Source organism: Canis aureus, chromosome 1, assembly GCF_053574225.1.
Source record: "Canis aureus isolate CA01 chromosome 1, VMU_Caureus_v.1.0, whole genome shotgun sequence".
Taxonomy (NCBI): Eukaryota; Metazoa; Chordata; class Mammalia; order Carnivora; family Canidae; genus Canis; species Canis aureus.
In genome coordinates, this window is record NC_135611.1 from 84,185,252 (window position 1) to 84,209,223 (window position 23,972).

The 23,972-nt window shown below is 39.2% G+C and overlaps 1 protein-coding gene across 2 annotated transcripts in view; it reads right to left on the reverse strand.

Annotated features, from left to right (window-relative positions):
• The window catches only part of RORB (RAR related orphan receptor B), a 200,718-nt gene that overhangs the window by 39,030 nt on the left and 137,716 nt on the right, over positions 1 to 23,972 (reverse strand). For both annotated transcript variants that reach the window (XM_077906831.1, XM_077906822.1), the window contains exons 3-4: positions 20,313 to 20,454; positions 12,257 to 12,658 (exon numbers count right to left, since the gene is read on the reverse strand). In XM_077906831.1, the coding sequence (XP_077762957.1) occupies positions 12,257 to 12,658; positions 20,313 to 20,454 (544 nt within the window). The remainder of the gene's footprint in view (positions 1 to 12,256; positions 12,659 to 20,312; positions 20,455 to 23,972) is intronic.

The window sequence follows — 23,972 nt, forward strand, 5'->3', positions numbered from 1 at the left end:
AACTCTGCCCTGTTCTCCCCGGGATCAGGGATGATGTGGAAATGAAGAGTTAGCTACCTTTTCTCAGGAGTTAAGATTCTGTGCATGTTCAGTGAGATAGAGGTTTGTCCAATTCACTCCAAGTACGCAGGCTGCTTCGATGGTTCATACGATGATGTCAAGGAATGAGAAAAACAATCTGATATGCTCCATCTAGTCATTTCTTTTCAATCACCGGTGAGGTGAAATGCAAACACGGATGCCGCCAGGAAAAACGGTGTGTTCATGTCAAGTCTGTGAATCTTGTTTTTTATTTTTTAATTCCACGAACAATGCTTTGCTCTCACTTTCTGTCCACAGCCCTCTCCCCTAATAAAGTTGCTGTTTTGTTTTTGGAACTTTGATCCTGATACTTTTCTCGAAGAAGGTTGGTTGGAACTCAAGGCATAACTGACTAGCAAAATTCGTAACTCCAAGTATTAAGTAACTTTCTCTATGAGACAGAAACAGCGTCCGATTCAAATGTAAGAATAATCCTTAAAATAACTGATTCAGGGATACATTTATGGCACAGATTGCGGCATACTTATCTCCAAACTCACTAAGTTGTATATTTAATTATATGCAGCTTTTTGTACACTAATCATACCCCAATAAAGCGGCTTAGAAAACTGATATAAGCAAATATATTCACTCGATCATTTTTGATGAAAAAAACACTAAAAAAAAAAATACTGTTAAAATTGTCACACTTCCCTGGAACTCTTAGGGGTAATCTTAAATCCACTTATGATGTGAGCAATAAGAAGAGAAAGATTAAATTTTTGAAGGGAACGCTAGAATAAAATTGATGGTGATTCTCAACAGTATGTACAAAAATTATAGAACCCTGGGGCTGGAACTAACCTCTTTCCTTTTCCAAATGGACTGTATCTAAATAATTCCGGAAGTGAATTGGCTCCCTAGTCTCTGAGACTTAAAGGATTTCCACATTCCTCCCCCATCCTCATTAGTCTTCATTGTGATCTGTTGAATAAATCTAAGGGGGTAGGAGGGAAGTCCTTCCTGAAGGTGTTTAGAGATGGTTGAGATGTATGATAAAGCTCACAAAGGTAAATGGAGTTTTAAAGATCAAGCATATCACAATGTAAAAATAATATTTTGAAGTAATGCTTAAAGACATACATGAAAAATAATTTTGCATACGAACTCATCTGCATAGTAAAGCAAAGTTTGGCAACAAGTCATCTAAATTACCTAATTCTAGGTAGAAAAAAGGCTATGTGTGTGTATTTCGGTGAGAAATAAGTAAACTGACAAGTAAGGTGACAATTTCTTGTTTATAACTCTAATGCTATAAAATGAGGACCAGCTTGCAGCTTCTAAAATAGCAAGTGACCTTCTGCAGCTCTGATTTCAACCACTCAGCGGGTTTTTTTCCACCAAAGGGGCTTATTTTAGCTCTCACTAGACATTTCAGCAAATGGTGCTCTCCAAAGGCTGTAGCATCTCTGACACGGATTACACAGGTGGTTTCATTAGAATCCCACATCCTGGGAGCTGGGAAAGTTGAGTATATCTTTAAAAACTGCTGCTTTCAGTGTTATTACCAAGAGCACCCGTGGTCCAACCGTACCAAGGCGAGAAAGCTGAGACTCCACGCTATATATAGCACTAGAGGGGGTTGCATCTGAACTTCTTAATTCTTTCTCCTCCCCCTCCTTTTTTTTTTTTTTTTTCATGAGAAAGGATGGTTTCTTCTTGGTGAACTATACCCTCTATTCATTTTCCTCCACAAGGGATTTCTTTTAAACTTGGAAATATTCTCCCCAAAATACTATATCCCAGCCTCAATCAAAATGATTAATGAATTTTTAATTTATCACTTGCCTTAAGGATCCAGAGAACCACTCAATTCTCTGTTTCGTTTGTACTACTATTGTGAAAGTAGAATTCTTAGGGGATTCACTTTGAATTAATGCCAGGATATCTCTACGGACTTGCTCAAGGCAAGGTTTAAGTGCCTGTGTTAGGTTTTCAGAGTATCAAGATTCCTTGGAATCCACGCTCTGAGGCAGTAATGATAATATATGAGAACAACTGGTTGAGAGGTGAAACATTTAACCAATGTGTGTTTTGGCTTTTTGACCACGGACTACTGGTTTTGTAAGTTTTCTGTCATTAAATAGAACAAGCGTACTGGTTGAGGTGTCACAGGCGACAGTGTCGGAGACGATAATGTCAATTTCGGACCTTTCTGATTTTTTCTAATCTCCATTTAGAAATCGTTCTTTTTTCAGCATAAATAGAATTGGGTTGTTAGCATAAAGACATCAGTAACATTTAAGCTTAAAGCAGCCGTCTATTAGTGATGTGTAGCCTCAATTAAGACAGTTGTATATTTTTAGCATTTAAGTTTCTCAAATTCTTTAAAGAAGGGATTGGAGGCATAAATAACCTCTAACTCCTTTGTCGGCTCAGTTTCCATGGTCTAACCACTCATTACTCCCTCACCAGTGAATTAAGATAGCATCTGGTCTCCTTTTCACACAAATTCTATTGCTGATAATCATAACAAAAAATGGTCTAACAGATTTTTACTTCATGTAGACCTGAACCAAAATGTTTTTGGAATTTTCCAGATGTATTAACAAAATATGAGATTATGTAATGTGAAAAACAATGAAAATTTAGATTACCATTACTACAAGTAATAATAGTATCTGGGCAAAGACTGAATGAATGGATGGTTAATAAAATGGCTATTATTTTCTCAAATTTTGAGAAGCTCGGGTAACAGCACTTTTAATAGAAGGTAAGAAAATAGAATGTAAAGCAGAAAGAAAAACTGGAAGAATCTATATAGCATTTGTGTCTAAGCAGACTATAAGCCAAACAAAACAGCATCTTAAACAGTAAAACAAATTAACCATTTAAAAGAGTGCTTTCTTAATAATTTTATAAGGGAAAGCTGTTTGGGATCACAGGTGTTTTTGTTTTATTGCAATAGTGTATGTCTAACTTTTGGGAAAATACAGTTCCTTTTCTTCAAACTAGTTAATAAAATTAAGAAGGAATCTTTTATGAAAATGTTACATTTCAAAATTAACTTTCTTTTTTTTAAGCTCTTATTTATTTATTCATGAGAGACATGGAGAAAGAGGCAGAGGGAGAAGCAGGGTCCCTGCGGGGAGCCCGATGCCAGACTCGATCCCAGGACCCTGGGATCACGACCTGAGCCAAAGGCAGATGCTTAACCACTGAGCCACCCAGGCGCCCCTCAAAGTTAACTTTCATAGTGAAAGACCTCCTTCACAGAACAATCAGCAAACCCCAGCTTACTTCAATGTCCTGGAATTGACGAGTTCTAAGGGAGGAAGCCACTATGGACCCCTCCAGACTTCCACTTTGTGACCTTTGGGAAGTCACTTAACAGCTGAATATCCTGGTGTCTTTGGGTTTGATTTTCTCTCTACAGAAGGATCTGGCAGGAGAGACATCTCCTAAGAGCATGGCGACTAGAGTCTGAGGGGCTGCATGGGAATTTCTCTTTGTTTTGACTCATGAGGGAGATGTCTTGCAGAGTTACAGAGGGTGAGAGTTCGGCTCACGGTCTTAAAAGCACTTGAAGAGTCTCAGATGGAACAAACAAGAACAACGGAACCCAGAGTCCATTAAAATCTCTCCCTACTCTCTTCAAAAGGCTGCACCTCCACATGCAACCCGAAGGACAATTAGCAGGTCACAAATCATGAAAATCTAATTATGAATATTGCTCAGGGCATCATCAGGATTGACTTTTACTATCTGGATTTTGTGGACATAGGGATTAACTGTGAATTTAAACAGAAGACATCACCACTCCCTTTTGGAAATTAAGTCAATGTACTTCTGACCTAAGCTAATTCAGAGGAAACCTGAGGTAACCGTTACATTTTCAAACATTTAATCTGAATTTTTAAAAGTAACTTGATCACTTAAATAACACCATTAATAGGCTAATGTTTTAAAATAAGTGTTTCCTGAGTAGTCTAACACCAAGTCAGCCTACAACAAACCTGTCTGAAAACAAGAGAGCCATTCCACAATAGACCTTACAAATATGGCCCAAATTTAAATGGTACATTTTTTTCTTCTTAGTGTTGAAAGTATTTTTGCCACAGGAGAGTTTAGATCCTAAAATAAAATCAAAATGATAAAATGAAAATAAAACAAACAAAGACAAAAGTCTTTCCAAGCCAGGCATATTTCCAACAGGTCTCTCCACATCCGGAAGCATCATGGAAGTAAATCCTGAACCTGTTGACAGGGGAGGCTCTCAAAGTGGTTGTATACTATTCCAATAACACCAAGGTGTATTAACCTCCAGTGACCTGGCCGTTAAATGACATTTCTGTGTTCCATGCAGCCCATGTGGTACTTTAACCCTAATGAGCTCTTCCCAAAATAGGTGCTCAGAAGTATGGCTAAAGCAGTACCTATCCATCCTGACCTGTGGAAACGCAATTCAGGGCTCTTTCCAAGAGCCAGTGTCTAAGCATGCAATGCCTTGAAATGCCGCTCGACAGTGGAGGTGGTTTTAGAGATTATCTTATGAGCATAAACATTTCCCTCCTCGACAAAGGCAGAACCTCTGGAAATCCCCTTTCCTCTTCCTTACTGCAGAATATTTCATATCTACTATGGCTTTTGAAATTGAGTGTATAAAGTGGAATTGGTTTTCTGACAGCTTCTCAATAGCATTTTTTTTTTTTTTTTGGTTGGTGGATTTTGGAGTTTTCTTATGAAGTTTTGGATTCGGAGTCAAAAATTAATCCCAAACTAGTATCTCTAGGAAAAGTCCACTGATGAAGATCAATTTTGCACAACTGCAACTCAAAATGGAAATAGTGAGTTAGAATATTCACCTAAAGTAGTGAATGCTAGCACATTAGGAAAGCTGTATTAATAGGGGTAAAGCATATAGTGACTAATATGCATACATGTACAAGTACTTGAATTGAATACATATCTCTGTATTGCTTATAATGTAAATCATCTTTATATTTGTTTAGAGGAGCCTTGCAGGTCACGAAGTATATTTGTATATATTATGCCATTTATTCCAGTAAATGCACAGGGCTAGATACTAGAGTGACTACAACATATCACTAGGTGATTTTAGATCTTTGTGAAGCTATTAAAGGTATCTAGAAAGATATGGATTTGAATGACCCTAGCAAAGAACTGTAGTTCTTTGTCCCAGGACATTCTAGAATAATGCACGGCCATGGACTGGTTAATATAATAGTGTGGCAGTGGTAGAGATCCCAGAAATGTGACAAATGGAGTTGATTAGTCCAGTCCCCATATTTGGGAAATTTCTCTTGAGACAGAAAGCAGGATTCTAGAAATAGCAGCCTCTTCTGTAGGTGGCAAAGAACAAGGGGATGTTAAAATTTTCAGAGGAGTGAAGTAAGACTCTCTCCAGTGACTAACGTGACCTGGTAGGCCTGGGGCTAAGGCTAAGGCCCCTTAGCAGTCAAAAACTTATATCTTCACTTTATAGTCTCCCCTTTTCTCACAAGAGAGGCTCAGGGAGGCAGTCAGGTTGGAATGAACCGGTGAGGACAGGTGGGTTTATCCTGACGATGTATCTGTACAGCATCTCATCCTTCACATTGAATGTACATGAACCCAGGGTATTTGGAGGTTGCTTGCCACTCTCTTCTTGAGCTGCCTCTGGTTATCCTTGATGCTCATTTTAATCTGATTTCTTGTTTTTGTTTTGTTTTGTTTTCAGGAGGGTGGAGGGAGAGAAGAGGCTGGTGCATAGTTCTGGTTTGATTATGACTATTAATTGTATCAGAGTCATCTCACCCCATGGGTTCTCCTGCCTATGAGGGAGGTGTGGCTGGCTACAGGCAAGGGCTTGAGCATCTTGAAGGACGGCCTAGTTGCCTGAAAGTCCCTCCTCTCTACCACTCTATACTTCTCTTTGGGAAGTGGCTATAACAGAGGGACTATCTGTATAGAGGGCTAAAGCTCTCACCAGGAGGTGGGAGAACCATAATCCTTCAAAGTCATTTAATCCAACCCACCTCATTTTTCTGATGAAGAGATCTGAGCCTCAGAAAGCAGAACTGATTTTGAACAAGTTCACAAGGCAAGCACATGGAATGAGGACTCTCCATTTCAATATACTATCCCTAATGTGCCTGTGGGATCCCTAAAGTGCAAGGGGCCTGTGGTTGGGGGAGGAGCAAGAGGTATTGGAAGACAGTGAAGTTTTCAAGATGTCTTCCCTCAACACAAGAAAGGGAGAACGAAAGACACTGGATTCTCCTTTCCCCACACTGTTTGAAGGACTTTTCTCACTGATTTGGCCTATTTTTATTTATCTCAATGACTTCTTAGACAATTGCTCCTGAATTGCATGTCTATCTGTGTTTGCTACCCGTGCCATTGCGGGAAGAAGGAAATATGTAGCTAGAGTTAAATTCTATTCTCTTTACCACTTCTGAATGAGTCATTAATTATGCATAGAGAAATGTATGTTTATGAAATATACATGTGAAAATGCATAGATAGATTTAAGCAGTTATAAAAGATTTATCTGTAGAAGCATATGTCATTAAAGGTGCCGCCTTAGACCATAGCACCTGCTTGGGGTTCTTAATAAGTAACAGTTGAAACATCAATGTTGATAGAATTCCCCCAAACAAAATGCACTAGTAAGATCTTCTATGTTTCTATATAGACTTAGTAGAATTAAGTAGTAGTAAAAGGGACTAGACACTCTCAGATCAATATCTTTGTAATCTCCTCTAACTATTAATACACAGCTTCTGGAATAGGTAGCTTTTTTTGTTTTTCAAAAAGAGGTTTATTGTCTAGTTTTTATGCTTAAAATTCCAGGCTCCATAAATAGGACACACAAGAAATAGGAAACTAAACCTATATTTAAGATTATATAGGAGAGACCAAGGAATTCGTATTTCTTTGTCTTTATCTTGAGAGAAAATTACTAAAAGCAACAGGAAATTCAGGCAATGTGTGTAAAAGGTAATTTATCCCCTTAGCCTCACAGCTAATTTGATGGATCCCCCCCCCACCTCCACCGTTTTTAAAAGCATATTGCTTGGTTATTTGAAATGTTTTGTTGCCTAGTACCTCACAGACACACTGTCAATCGTTTTTGAGATTAAATGAGCTTTCGTTAAGAGTATTGGTCCTATAGAATCCCCCCACTGATAAGAGCTACAGTGAGGAGCACCTACAAGAGCCTCCCCGTCCTTTTTTGCTTGCTCATGGGGCATCCGTTAGCCAGCGTCCTCTCCCTGCCACCAACCACTGCAAAATTTTATCCCCGAAGATATAACACATCCTCACGCCAGCTTGAAGTAAAGTTCCAGCTAAAACCAGTTAATACTCCTGCCTAAATATTAATTTGCAGCTTACTTTTGTCCTTGTCTTATTCCATGGCTTTTTCTCCTAGGGATTTTGAGAAGCCCAAGGATATAATTCTTGGAATGTTTCAGATTTTTCTGTTTGCTTACCCACATTTTGTTTTCTATTTCCAAGACCATGAGAATAAACCATTCCTGTTAAGAGATATGGCTGAGAGTAAGCAATAGCCCCCGTCTCCCTCACCTCTTGGAGAGACCATGGTACCATCACGCCCAGGACTTACAGTATATGACCCACTGAATTGCAATTGTTTGTGTTCATGACTGACTCTTAGCTGGTGAGGGCAGGAGCCGTGGTGTTCTGGTCTTGAAAACCTGGCACATTTCAAAAATATGTTTTTGAAAGAATGCCTGGCGATCTAGGGTAGTAGAGTGATGTGCATTAGAATTTAAGCTCTGTCACCTAACTAACTCTGTGTTCTAGGAAAATCCCTTAATCTCTTCATCTACAAAATGGGATGATTTCTCTCACCTGAACTCATTAGTGTGAGGCTCAAGATGGCTAACATGCATTTTCTATACTTCTTTCCATACATCAAATATTATTATCATGTCCTTAGCCTAAGAAGTTTGTAGTTTCTTTGGTACATTTTTTTATTTTTATTTTACTTATTTATTTATTTATTTATTTATTTATTTATTTATTTATTTATTTATTTATTTTTCTTTTGGTACATTGTTTTAGAAAGACAAGCTTGGATTTTCTGGGGAATATTCCTGACTTTCACGACAGTCCTTTAACTCACATTTTTGGGACCTGCATATTGTTGCTTATACAGTTGCTTTATGGTTCTTAAATATGTGGTTTTATTAAATGAACTCCAGGCTGTAAGACCATATTCCATATGAGCTATTCCAAAAACTGGCTTAAGAAACAGGTGCTTTTATGATAAATTCAATATCAGAATAATGTCCTGGTTGTACACAGTTCATTATTCCTTCAGAAACCAGGGGAAGCAGATCAGGGCTTCTAATAGCCAAGAATGATGTTCAAAAATTCTTTAGTGTCATATCGCCTTCAAATCACCCAGTGAGAATGTAGCTGAAATCAGATTTTCTATTTTGTCTGCACAGAGTTCTTTCTGTGACAGCTTGCCACCACCAGATTAGTGTAGATGCTCATTAATCAAGTCAGAGCAAAATGTCAGTTTTCTCACTCTGTGTGCTCCTCTGTGTAGCACCTAGAAGGACGGCAGGCAGGCAGCAAACGTTAAGCATGTTCTGCTCAGTGGGAATGTCAATTAACTTATGAGGGGCTCCCTTTGGTGGGAAGACATACATTATCATAATTCAAAGAATGGCTTTTGATGTTACTCAGACCTGAGCTCACATGCTTATTTTGCTTTTTACAAGTTTTGTGACTTCTGAGCCTTTCTTTTTTCATCTGTAAAATGGACATACACATACCTCCATAATAGGCATAATAACAATTGTTCTGAGAATTAAATGTAGGACATTGCTTAGCACAATGCAGGTGCTCAATAAAAGGTAATTACATTACTTGTAATAACCAGTAATGTCATTAATCATAAAGATATAAATAACATTGCAATACCAATTACATTAATAATAATAATAGTAATAAAGTTTATGCTTGATAGGTTCTATCCTAAGAACTTATGAATATTAACTCCTTCAACCAACACCCTTTGTTGGGACTATTATTGTTCTAGGTTTACAGTTGAGACCCAAAGAGATTAGGTAAAGTGCTCACGGGAAAGGGCACACTAAGTTTTGAACTCAGGCAATTCAGCTTTAGAATCAGAGTTCGTAACCACCATCCATATCACTGACGTTCTTCTGTCCAATGATTCTGCTGTGGATGTGGTGTTTTAGTGAAATGAATGACAGTTTTTTGGATGGTGCAAGAAAGAATAGTGTACCACGTTACTGTGGCTTGTCACCGGCACCTATGTTGGACACCCATACCAGGAGTTTGTGTCCACTAGATGGCATTGTTGTTTTAACGAAATGTGAACCAAGTCACTATGGTTTAGGAGCCTAAATTTGAGAACACCGGCAGCACAAGCCAGTTGTATTCCTGAAAGTCAGATGGAAGAAACCCCCAAACTTTGCAGCATAGCTACCGATCTCTAAAGACTAATGGTATCGAGAAATAGGAAAAATATATACTAGTTTTTTCAGGGTGTTGATATCTGTAGAAAATCTGGATGAGTTTTGAAATCATCTAGTCCAAATGCATCAGTTCATAAATCTATTTATGATGGGCCAGAGAGGAAAAGTTACTGGGAGGTGGGTACCCAGATTTGATGGCTTTGGCTGTAGTTCTCTTTCACTAATACTTCTAACAGATTCTAAATCACAAAGAAACTGTGGTTTCTGAATTCTTAGAAGACCTTCCTTTGGGATATGGGGCAGAAGATTGCCCAACGATTATGAGTTTTTGCCTCATTTTGTTTTATACATATGTTCAAAATCAATACCAGACTCAGATACTTAGATATGAAGGAGGATAAAAGCCAAAAATGGTGTCTATTTCTTTTTCTTTTTAATATGCCTCCTTGGAAAGATTGAGTGACTCTGGTTTATTCATTTATTTAAAAACTTTTTGGTGGGGGGGCACCTGGGTGGCTCAGTGACTGAGTGTCTGCCTTCAGCTCAGGTTGTGATCCTGGGGTCCTGGGATCGAGTCCTGCATCAGGCTCCCTGCAGGGAGCCTGCTTCTCCCTTTGCCTACGTCTCTGCCTCTCTCTGTGTGTCTCTCCTGAATAAATAAATAAAATATTAAAGATTTTTTTTACATAAAGAGAAGGGGAGGGGCAGAAGGACAGGGAGACAGCGTATCTTAAGCAGGCTCCATCCATGCCCAGCATGGAGCCCAACATGGGGCTCAGTCCCACAATCCGGAGATCATGACCCAAGGTGTAATCAAGAGTGCTTAACTGACTGAGCCATCCAGGCACCTGGAGTGACTCCACTTTAAAAGACTGCCAAAACAAACAAACAAACAAACAAACAAACAAACAAAAAACCAAACTGTGCCTATTGGCTGACAATGCAGCTAGTGTATATTAAACACAGAGCAAGTAGCAGGGCAATGGCTAAGACAAAGGACTGGGATCAGATGGCCTGGGTGGAACCAAAGGACCCTTGGAAGGCCATGAGACACCTCTATGCCTCTGTTTCCACATCTGTAAAATGGGAATCATATTTTTACTCATAAGGTGTTTGTGAAAATTAAATGCATGTGAAGTGCCAATGTCTAGTTATAGAAACAAGGCTAAGAGTAGCAATAAAAATAGATTTTTTTTTGTTCTGCTAGCTGATGTTTAGTTTTCTGTGTCTCTCAGCTGTGAATGTCATTGTAGGTGCTCTGTCAACAACTTCTTTACTCACTGTCACATGCTACATTGCTAAAAAGGAGAAATAACGTTTCAGGTTTTATAACTGTGTAACATCACTTCTTCTTCAACCAGATGGTAGAAGTAGCCAAGATACATATGGCATGTACTTCATTATGTGTTCACGTCAACTTTATTTAAAACACTCGTAGGCTTTGGGCTCCTACTCACAGTTTAGACAGAGAAGGTGACTGGCATACAAATAATAACCATTGAACACTTGCTGAGTGACAAACATTGCTCTGTTTTGCAAGGATGAACTCATATAATTCTTACTACAACCGTGGGATCTAGGAACTAATACCTCTCCCTTTTTAAAGATAAGCAAACTGGGATCTGAAAACTTGCTCCAGCTTAAATAATAAGCCAGAGTCAGCGTGTGGACTCGGGTGGCCTGATTCTCAGTGACCCTGTACTGCCACCCCTCAGGGCAGGATGTGAGGAGGCGCTTCCTCCAAAGGTCCCTAAGACCTGGCTTGCTTCCACCCCCAACCCCATACCAAATACTACAGTGAAGCCTGATAGAGCCACTGTTTGCGTAGCTTTTCTAGGATCGTTAACATGTGACTTCATGACCCAGGAGGCTAATGTGTTAAACCTACATCAATATTTTTATGGCAGTTAGTTAATGAGATCAACTGGATAAACATTTAATAGACTTCTGAGCTTAAAACAAAGTTGTAACAGGGTCAGAAGACAGCATGCCTAGGATAGCGCACTCTTGAGGACCACTTCTTAAAGGGATCAAAGTTCACTGCAGCCAAAAGAGGATCGGGTTGCTGGTGTGATCATGCCTGTGACTAGCCCTGTTCACAGTAATGTATTTGTTGCTCATATGTTCTGTAACATTCCAGACTACCCTCTCTTCACTGCCAGTAATTTAGATGCTACCCCCATGTAGAATTCTTGGATTCAGATTCACAAGAGACGTAGCTGTCTTCTGGTCTACCTCTCTGCCCTTAAAGGGAAGGAAACTGAGGTACCGTTTGCTTCTGGTTTGTCCCAAGTTATCCTAGAGGAAGAGTTTGAGCCTTATTTCATTCAGGTATTACATACTGCTCTATATCCCTTAGCTATTTTATTTCAAATATTATCACTCTGAATACTTGCTGCAATTCTCTGGTTTCTACCAATAACATTTTTCCTTCAGTGATGACCCCAGATTTAACAGAGAGCATCCCTTCTTTATAGATAGCATCTTTCTATCTATAGTGATAATTTCTTCTTCCTTCCTTTGCTTGCCATGAACTTGCACAGGGCTGGGGGAACAATGACATTTATCGCCCCCCTCCAAAAAAAAAAAAAAAAAAACAACAAAAAACTTTTAAATCATATCGTTTTCTTCAGGAGAAGCTATGCATGCAAGTCATGGAACCTAGCCCCACGGCAACGACCATCCCCAGCAGGGCCCAGGAAGCTTCAAAGCAGAATTGCCAGAAAGGAGCTGGGAGGCGATGTCCCACTTACCGATCTCACCCATCGTTATCCCGGGCGCTAGCTGCCCGTTGTTGAAAGAGCTATAGGTAAACAAGTTGGGGACGGATGTGAGGTCATAGATAGGTTCTTGCTTTATCTGTTTGATTCCAGTCATGTCAAGTCCTGACTGATCAGGGGACGGTTGGCCGGAATCCACGTTGTAATAACCCTCGGACTTGGGCAGGTCGATGACGTGTCCGTTGGCATAGGTGCCTCCGGCCTCGCCGTGGAGGCCGCCGAGGCCGTTGCTGATGCCGCCGCCGTACACCCTGGCCAGCGCCTCGGCCTCCCCGCTCTGCTGCTGCCGCTGCTCCTGCAGCCGCTGCTGGTGCTTCTGCACCTCAGCATACAGGCTGTCCCTCTGCTTCTTGGACATCCTCCCGAACTTCACAGCTGGGGTGGAGGGTGGAGAGAAAAAGCAGAAGAGAACACTTGGGGTTATCACTTCCAGCACGTCCAATGGATCACAGAGAGCTGTCCCCTGGATAGCAGGTGCCCTCAGATCTTAGCACCACAAGCCCAAGGGGGTGTTCGCCGGCACCCCCCGTTTGGGGAAAGGTGTGTCTGTACTGGTTTATGTGCATTGTGAGCAATAAATCAAAGCTACAAAGAAATGTCAAAATTTAGCTATGTATTTCTTATGGCCATGGAATTAAAAGGCATATTTCCTGGTTCTTTCTTACGTGTGGGGGGGGAAAATAATCCACAAACCCCAAATTACCAAATAGTACCTGCTGTTAAAACGTCCATCAGCATTCATTCTTAGCTTTCTCCAGTAAGCATCAGGGTTGCTGGATTCTTGGATGGGACCCTATTATTTCACATTTTCTAAACGGCATGTTGGGTAAGACCAAGGATGTGGGAGCAGGGTGATAAACAGCATTTTAAGGAAGCATTTGTCTTCATTTGGCTTTTGGGACCAAATTCAAAGAATCTTTGGAAAGTAGCAATTTCATATATCCAGTGCTCAGCAAGTCAGCCCACAGTTACCCCTCCTTTCTCCTTCTACCGCCCCCAGGTTTTATATTGCCCAACTCTTCTGGAAAAATCCTCAGCCATTATAAGGAAAAAGGAGGAAGACGCTCTGTAAGTGATCACAGAGTGCTCTGAAGATGCTTTGATCTGAATTCATTGTTTCTTAACTAGGAGAGCTGAACCTCCTGACCCATTATGGATATTGACATTTTCCCTCACAAACTGTCAACTCTCAGTTTAGGCTGTGAATATTTTAAGCCAAGGGTCCACCTCGTCTGAATCATCAAACACTACGTCGTTCAGCCCATGTTAACAGTGCAGACTATGACAAGTTCGCACTTGGAGATTCCTCTCTGAGTTTCCATTTCTTTTCTTTTGTGACAGTGTTCCCATCACCTTTGAAAAAAGATTTTATTTAGTAATTTATTTTAGAGTGTGTGTGTGTGTGTGTGGGGGGAGCAGAGCAAAAGGGGGAGAGACAAACAGACTCCCTGATGATTGCCAGGCCCAAAGTGCCCAGACTCGGGGCTTGACCTCGTAACCCTGAGATCAAGACCTGAGCTGAAACTAAGAGTCGAATGTTTAACCGACTGAGCCACCCAGGCACACCCCATCACCTTTTGGTATTGGGAGCCCAGGGAATATAGAGAGAACAAAGTGGAGGGTAGAAGCAGGTCCAATTCTTGGATTCATTCACTAGTGTTGGTGACAACAATTTCTGAGAAAAACTAAACGGTGAAGTGCTTAAGGACGTTCCAGCACAGGGGGTCTGTGGAAGAGATGTCCTTTCACAATGCCCTCCCCTTCACCCGGTTCCATTAATGTTCATTTTCTCCTTCTGTGGGTTACAAGGCTACCAAATTTTATCTAAGCATGGGCTGTTCAGAATGGAGACCACATTTCCCAGCCTCCCTCACTGGCAGGTGCAGCTGTGTGACTAAGCTCTGGGTAGCAGGAAGTAAATGAAAGTGCTCCATATGCTCCTGCGAGTTGGGGCACACTGCTTTCCTCTTTCTTGCCTGATGGGTTGTGGATATGAGGGCTCAATTGAGAGCAGCCCAAACTTCCTGTTTCTTCTTAATCCTCCTAAAAGACTATGTTCTGGTGCTGCCTAAACAGAAAAACAAAGGAGCAATTATCCAGTAAGTTTTCTGAACGAAGATAATTCATATGTTTAATTCACAGCAAACTCCCCTTTCCACCTCAACTGTCATTTTTATAGAGTCCCAAGTCATTTAGATCACTGTGTTTCACTTTGTTAATAGAGACCATGGTCTTTATTACATTCTGTTTCTCATATACACACCTATTTGCTTACTAATTGCACTGACACTTCCAGTTTGTCTGTGGCCCAAATTCTAAAGATAATTTTAGGGAAAGTATTCTTTCTACCTTTGTATCTTTACAAATTATATATATACATATATAAAATTATATATGTATTATAATTATATATATAAAATAACATAATTTCATAAGTAAATAAGCTTATATGCGTTATATATGTGGATATGTATATATCTATAATCTTTTGGGGAAAAAAAACTTTTGTGTAAGAAAAAATAAACTAACTTTCGATTCAGGAAGAAACCCCCCCCCAAGAAATTAATTGACACGCTTCTTTATTTGCTAACCTATTCTTTGCATCCATGTACGTTCAGAACAGCAATTTATTACAGAGCTATGCAGGTGGATACAGAATTTCTATTGTTGTAGATTGAAATTTTATTTTGGCTGGAGCAGATCTACCTTCTGAGTTACTTTAGTAGAATAGTTTTGTGTTTGTTTAAAATCTATAGAGAAAAAAATATTGAGGAGAAAGTCTTCTATCACAGACACATAAATGTGATGTTTTTTTTTAAATCCTTTCCATGTAACGCTTGCTTTAGATTTCCATACACTCTATACTTAGGTGAAATATACAGTGCGGTGGATTGATTGCATTGATGACCTGATTCCTCTTACCTATTCCCTGAGTAAATAGTAACACCCTTTCATTCTTGGCAGGCACCCTATTCTCACCTCCCCCACCCCCACCCTCCACCCACCATCCCCCCTCACCGCCCTTGCCTCAGGGTCATGTGACCCACTTTGGGCCAATGGGACATTGCTATGAGTGACACAAACAGAAGTTTTTCAAAAGTGCTTGTGTGATTGAATATCTCACCAAGAAAAGGACGTGCCTAAACTAGCTTTCTGGAGGATAAGGTATGTGAAGCAGAGCCGAGTCACCTTGGTCTTTCCAGACAAGGCCATCTACCTTCAGCAGAGGCACAGACTGGCCTAAAGCTGGTGGCAGATGAATGAATGAATCCAGTTAAGACCCTCCATGTAATAATTTTAGGTCTGGAAATCTGCTGTTAACCACAGGTCTCATAACCAAAGCAAACGATGTCAAATACATATGCTGTCAAGACCTCTGCCCTGGTAAACATCTGAAAATCCAATCTTGAGTCGTTATGCTTTTTCCAAGGTCCTAACTTACAGGTCACTGAACAAACTGAAATATTTTCAGAGACAACTTAAAGCTCTCCTGTATTTTGGAATTATCCAGCTTCCTCCTAAACCAAGAACTTTGCTATTACTATAATAGTATTGTAAAATATATTTGCCATTTGCTTCCGATGAGCCAGTGTTTCAGTTGTGTGTCCCTTCTGGTAACAAAAGTAGTGACATACTTGGGGAAAATCATTCCAGTACATGGAATAATAAATCTGAGAACTTTCCTGAAATAGATATATAATTCCTTTTCACTATAGGTAAAAACATTTGTTGTATTCATAGGCCTGTTTTTAACAAACTCTGTATTACTATTATATTTTCAAGTATTAGGGTTCTTCTTACCACTACTCATCAATCAGAATGGCACATATTTTAAGTGTTTGCCCCTCTCAGACTTGATATTCTGTTAATGATTTTCACTTGAGTATAGAGGCAGCCACTTATTAAATTGTTAGCTCTCAAACTCATATGATTCTGTATACATCGCAAGTGCTTTATAAATATTCAGTGATGATGGTATTTGTTCATGATCTGCTCTTATCACTTACTTTAATCCCACACTAGCAAAGAACAATTTTATGCAAAATCATCAGGAATCTTTTCATATTTATTTGGATTGTGGGATTCTAAACAGAATGGAAGATTTTGGAGTAACTATAAAACAAAGTCATTGGTTCTTTGAAGATTTCTACTTACTAACACATGACAACTAGATAAACGCTTTTGGCTTCAAGAGAACCGACTTATAAAACTATCATCTGTGACTTTCCATAGTCGTTTTGAAAATTATTTTGTTACAATCTTTTGGTTGTAAAGTTTTCTATGCTTACATCTTGCTGCTTACCAAGGAAACCGGTCTTAATTTAACTTTTTTCAATTTCAAGGATGTGCCTTTTTTATAGTGCTCTAAGCTTAGTAGAAAAGATCAGATTCCATCTACCCAACCCTATTCATAATTTAAAAATATTCTTTCTCCTCCCTCTCCTTTCCCAGCAGAGCTTCCTGTGATGATCGAATGTTCTTTGTGCCTTCCAATATGATAACCACAAGCCACATGTGGCTGTTGAGCACTTGAAATACAGCTACTGGGAGTGAAGAAGTGAATTTTAATTTTAACTAATTTTAACTAGTTTAAAATTTAACTTTAACTAATTTTAACTAATTTAATTTTAACAAATTTAAATTTAAATAGTGACATGTGAATACCATTCTGGATATTGGACAATGCTGTTCTAGAGAAGTAGAAGGCTGATCTGTGAAACCTGCCCTTGTAGGGCAGCTACTGCTTTTTCATAGATGCATGTCATTTAGGATGACACACACTCAATTATTGTAAGGTGAATATCATGCTTTCTCCTTGAGCCCAATAGCTTTCTACTGACACCAATTTTTTTTTTTTTTTTTTTTATGGTTGGTTGGTTGGTTTGTAGTAATCCAGCTGGAATAGTTCATCCTTATTCCTCCAACTAACATTTGTGAAGGGTCCATTAAAAAGAAAAATAAATAAAATGGTGGAGAAGATTTGGTGGGCATATACAGGCTATACACTCTCCCACATATATACATGCATGCCTTCACCTTTGTACACACATAAACACATGTGTATGCATCTCAAGTGGATTTGATTTTTCATGCTCCATCTAAATGAAATTAGAAAAAATTTGTTATTGTAGAGTTTTTTGCCTACTTATATACGTGCTGTGGCTAATAAACCACTATAGAAGTGGAAATTCAGGATATAACGAAAGTTCAGTGATATCTAGCTATCTACAAGTGAAATAAACATCCTTGGTGCCATGCATAACCGACAGAAGGCAAATGCTGATATCAAAATGAAGATGTCACTTTATGTCTGAAGGAACATGGGTAAGGTGAATGTGGAAAGAAGTTAGTGTGAGGGCATCTTACTTTGGCTACTGGTACTCCACTAAAGCACTTTGAAAATACTTGCTTAATCAGTAGAAGGTAAGTATAATCAATTAGTGGCAGAGGAAGTACCACCTCTCATTCTTTTTTTTTTTTTTTTTTTTAAATTTTTTTGTTTTTTATTTATTTATGATAGTCACACAGAGAGAGAGAGAGAGAGGCAGAGACATAGGCAGAGGGAGAAGCAGGCTCCATGCACCGGGAGCCCGACGTGGGATTCGATCCCGGGTCTCCAGGATCGCGCCCCAGGCCAAAGGCAGGCGCCAAACCGCTGCGCCACCCAGGGATCCCCCACCTCTCATTCTTGAGTCCTTACTAGACATAGGTAATCAACCATAACTCCAAGGCTTTTAAAATCATTGACACCACAAATGAGCCACTATGTATCAACAAGAGATTAAACCTATTCAGCTACCCTGGTATTAATATAATTTATTTGCTATAAAGTGCCCTATATAATCAAGGCTCGGATGAAACTTCCTCTATATAACAGAGTAAAAAAGAATTATTTTCTCTTAGGAAGAATCATTTTTTTCTTCTGCTGGAGCCTCTTATCCTAATTCCCAAGCACCACCCCCACCCCTGAGCATTTCTCCTCATTAGTTTGACATACGACATATTCAGGATTATCTCTGGACCTAAAATTAAGATGGATCATTACCCTTAATCCCTAGTATCCTTAGACACTGCATTGCTTTTACTTGCAAATTTAAGTGCTGTGGTAAATTTCTTCCTCCTTGAGAGTAGATTGTGGCTCTATTAAATAATCCTCCCACTCCCCAACACATTTCTTTTATGCCATGGGATTCAAGCAATTTTCTAGATTTTGAGGACATTGGACTATATATATGCCTGTCTCTTGCCCATGATTCTTTTTACCAGCACAGACTCCCAAGATCTACCCTTCAAAAGAGACACTTTCTTTTATTGTATAAAGGAAGAAGTAACAAAGACAAATAACCAATGGCTTATCCTTTTTGTGCAATTATTAATATATACTGCCATTTATATACTGTCAATTAATATTGGAAATGAAGTATAAAATCATCAACTTAAGTTCCCATACAATTTCACTAAATAAATCCTTAACCACTAAATCCCCACCCTCCACCTTCTTCACTTTAGTTATGTGGAAGTACACAGTGCCATAAATTTACCCTAGGAATAATTTTACACAGTTAGAAAGTTTAGAGAAACAAACAAAAAGTCAGTTAATAGAAAAGTTTTGGAAACATACCGCTGCAAATTTAAAAGCTACCTATAAACTGAAAGGGACAAGATCAGATTCTTTCTTTCTTTCTTTCTTTCTTTCTTTCTTTCTTTCTTTCTTTCTTTTTTGGTCAATTGTGTCTCCTAGTGATACTTTTATGCAAGGCAAGTTTAGATAGGTTGGGAAGTAGAAAAAAGGTAAACACAAGTTTATAATATAAGTATTTGGAGAATGCAAGCTAAGGAGTAAGTAGTTTATATGTTTAGATATCAAGACTTTTGCAGAACTGATTTCATCCAAATGAGTAAAAGGCTCATAGTAATTTAATAACTCAAAAAATCCCTTTACATCATGCCATTTATCCATATTTCTTTAAAATCTAGAAGCCTGGCTGCCTGCCTTCCTTCCTTCCCTTTCTTTCTTCCTTCCTTTCTTCCTTTCATCCATACTACCTTGAACTTCATTAGAAGGAGTGTGACCAGAGGTAGAGAATCCACAATGATCCACATAAAAAGAATAAGTACCAGGGGAACTGTCTTTGTCTCAGAATCTAGGTAAAAGAGAATTCCATGGTCCATTCAACAAACATTTAGGTGCCTGCTTTTAACCAGACCCTGAGGATACAGTGAGAACAAGACAGAAATGCCTCCAGGACTCAGGGTTGCTCACAACCTGACACAGGAGTGCTGTAGTCAATGTCAGTGGGGAAATAATTAGTTTAGATAAGTGCTTAAAAATAGAAGCAATACTAGATGAAATTCTTTGTGTGAGTTTATTTGTCTTCTTTCATTAATCTAAGAAATTCAGTTGGGAATGCACCTCACCCTTTGGGGCCGTATTACGAGAAGGACACCACCCACACCATCCTTTTAAGACTTGGACTTCTGATTGCCTTTTTAATTTTCGTAATGCTTCAGAAAAGTCCATGTCTGCTAGTAGAACTTCTGGGCTTCCTACAGAAGTGCATTCTATTCCTTAACATCTCCACATACCAAGCAACTTGTGTACCAGTCAGAGGGACCCATGACCAAATGGTCCTGGTTTGCCTGAAACTGTCCCTGGTTTTGGCTCTAAAAATCTCACACCCAAGGGAACAGCTCATGCACAGGCAAACCTAGATAAGTGGTTGCCTTTCAGCCTAGGCCTGTGTGACTTTCACTTAACCTTGTCAGCACAGATTGCTCCATGAGCTACAGTAAAGTCTTTCCTTGCTTCCTATTTCATAGACAATACAATGTATGTGTGTGTGTGTGTGTGTGTGTGTGTGTTTTAATATGATCTTGCTTTTCCTCTTCATGTACTACCAGCACATGGTTTTCTTTTCTTTTTATCCCCAGTTCCCTTTGTCTAGAATCCTTCCAGTAGCTAAATAGACTCCAGCAAAACGTCCAATGTGAAAGCCTTTGAGTAAGAAATAGGAAGGCAGTTCCTTACCATCTCTTGACATTCCTAGGGCAAGACACTTCTGCAGTCGGCAGTGTTGGCAACGGTTTCTGTTGGTTCTATCAATTAAACAGTTTCTCTGCCTTGGGCAGGAGTAAGAGGCATTGTTTTGCTGGCTCCTCCTAAAGAATCCCTAGAAGCAAAAAGAGAATGTGAGGGAGATAGATTTCCAGGAAGGAAAATGGAGACAATTAACATATACCTTTGCTACATTTTCCACAGTGAATGTAATTGAGTTTAATTAAAAAGATTTTTTTTTTTTTTGTACTTCTCCTTGGATAGCTTACAGATGTTTCTACTGGGGAAAATATGTACTATCTACAGAGAGGTGAAGGTATCTTTCATTCATTCATTTAATCAATGTTTACCGAAGACATTTGTGAGCTGTGTTATTCTATGCAAAGAAACACATAACAGAGTTCCTGCCCTCACAGAGCAGTGAGAAAGGAGTGGCAAAGGACAGTGTCACAGATAAGCCCAGTATGACTCGATGGGGACAATAACACCATCTTACATCAAGAGTTTTAGGGGTGAGAAACTCGGGGTACTGGTCATCATAGCCATACTGAGGAGAGTGGGCGCAGTCTGTACCCCTATCTTCCTGGTTTCTAAAATGCATTTTTACCCATTTAAAAATTTTTAAATTTGGCCAGCATGCATCTGGAAGCACTGGTTGCTTTTTAAACCAGTGATATGCCTTATAATTAACCTCATCCTTAAATAAAGGAAACATGGCATATAAACTCTTCAATAAAAATAAGCAATAAATAAAAGCTGAACAGATGCTCTTTGCTTGGCTTCAGGCTATGGAGATGTAGAGGGTTTTCATGCAAGTAGGTTAGGGTCTTCCTGGTATAAACTTAACTGCCATGGACCATATACTACCCTCCTAAATAAATCCATAGCTGTGTTAATCATTTAAAAAAATGCTTTGGATTTTTTTTCATATGATTAGTTATATAAAACTGCCTTAGTTATAGAAAACTCGACATAGGAAAATCTGGGTTTCCTCAATTATAACAGGAGGATAGAGCAGGACTGGAATGATAGCGTAGCAGCTAGTGAGGCACCCACCTTGGCCACAAAATTTAAGTGCAGGCCAAAAACCCTCTTAATTGGAATAAGTATTATTTTAACACAATATATTAAGAATCAACATTGATGTAAAACACCCTGAAAAGTTTAAAGAGGATCAAGATTATCGATTTTTCTTTAGTTTTGGGCTCTCATATGATATGGTCAGGCACATGAAGAGAAGTTGGCCACTCTTGTGAAGAACTTTAGAAATGGATGAGTGACCTGGTATCTTTTTAGAGAGGAATAAATGACTATTGGTTTTGTGTTGTAAGCCCCAAGCCATTCAAAACAAGGACTAGTCTGGTGTCCACAGGTCCACATGTATTACTTATATCATGGACCAGAGGTGGCAGAATGAGATATCCATTTGTCCAGTTCGTATGAATTCATGGGGCCCTTTAAAAGAGAGTTCACATCTAAGCCCCCAGGGATTGAAATGATGTACTCCCCATGTAAATGGTCCCCGACATATAATGATTCAATTTACGATTTTTTGACTTTACAGATGGTTCGAAAGCAATATGCATTCAGTAGAAACCATACTTTGAATTTTGATTTTGGATCTCTTCCCAGGCTAGTGAGAGGCAGTATGGTGCTCTCTTGTGATGCTGGGCAGGGCAGCGGCCCCAGCTCCCTGTCAGCCCCATGAGCACGAGGGTCAACAACCCATACACTCACAGCCATTCTGGTTTTCACTTTTAGTGCAGTATTCAACAAATTACATAAGATATTCAACACTTTATTATAAAATGGGTTTTGTGTTAGATGATTTTTGCCCAACTACAAGCAAATTTAAGTATTCTGAGCACATTTAAGGCAGGCTGGGTTAAGCCATGATGTTTGGTAGGTTAAGTGTATTAAATGCATTTTTGACTTAAGATATTTTCAACTCACAGTGAGTCTGTGGGGACATAACCCCATGCACATCAAGGAAAATCTGTACCATCAAAGCTGTCAGAAGCCATAAATTTGGCCCATCAGTCTTGATAAAAGATGACTTGGAATTTACATTCTAAGAAAGAATTGGTGAGTTTTTTTTTTTTTTTTAAATCTTTGGATACTCCAGTGCCACTTAGCAAAAGAGCTGACAGAGAAGACTTTTGAAGTCACAGCCACAGGCCTAATTTAAGGCCAAATTGACATTAATTACGAGGCATTTCTTGCTTATCTGTTGCTCATTATTGCAAATGAGGTCTTTGGCATGAAAAAGAGATTCTGTTTCAAATTTTATTGAACGAGGAGGAATTTGAATAAGTGCGCAAGCTGAATTGATGTTATTTGAAACGGGTTGTTTATGTTGACTCAAGAATGGTTTTATGAAAATTCAGAGGTTGATACTCAACATGCTGATACTGACATCTTATTCTGAACAGAGTTTCTTGAGTTTTCTATTTGGAGAAAAATGCAGCATATTTACACATGTGGGTTTTCCCATGAAATAAAAAACAGTAGTGTCGTGTACAATGTCATTTCGGCTACAACTTCAGAGTATGCCTCTGAATAGCAGTGTAATTTCTAGGATTGTCTCTTCTTCCTTTAAGTAGAAAAGATGCCATGGACCTACACACTTGTTTCTGGCTATTGACCTTGTGGAATATATTTGTTCTGTGGTTAAACCTTGTAGAAATTACTGTTTAAAATGCTTTGCTTTTGGGACGCCTGGGTGGTTCAGCAATTGAGTGTCTGCCTTCAGCTCAGGTCTTGATCCCAGTGTCCTGGGATCGAGTCCCACATCAGGCTCCCCGTAGGGAGCCTGCTTCATCCCTCCGCCTTTGTCTCTGCCTCTCTCTGTGTGTCTCTCATGAATAAATAAATAAAATCTTTAAAAAATAAAATAAAATGTTTTGCTTTTTAATATGAATGCAGGCTCCTATTTTGAAATCAGTCATTTTCCAAATAGAGCTTATACAATGAGACACAAAACATCTACACTTTTTTTTTTTAAATTTTTTTTTAAAATTTTTATTTATTTATGATAGTCACAGAGAGAGAGAGAGAGAGAGAGGCAGAGACTTAGGCAGAGGGAGAAGCAGGCTCCATGCACCGGGAGCCCGACATGGGATTCGATCCCGGGTCTCCAGGATCGCGCCCTGGGCTAAAGGCAGGCGCTAAACCGCTGCGCCACCCAGGGATCCCAAACATCTACACTTTGACACTGATCTAAAAAAATATATTTGGTGGATACTTTGTAAACTAGACCAGAGGCCTTAAAATTGCAAAATAAACCAGCACAGTGGTGGAAATGTTTTTCTTGGTGGCCCTGGATTCCAAAATTATTAGCGTTTACAAAGAAAACTATTTGTCTACCTCCCAGAGATAGTAATAACTTATTCTAAGGAGAGTAAAAAATTACTGACTTGGAATTTTGCTTTATTGTTTCTTCTGATGAGTTGAAAAAATTGCATTAAGGTGGATAACATACAGTCCTCAATTGTAGGTCTGCAGAGGAACAGAACGCAAGGCATGTCTCATGATATTCAAATATGGATTATCACTAATCACCTTTAAAGCAGGTCAGGATGTCGATGGGTTAGTTATATTCATTTTATTCTCCCCTTTCCGGATCCTTTTCCC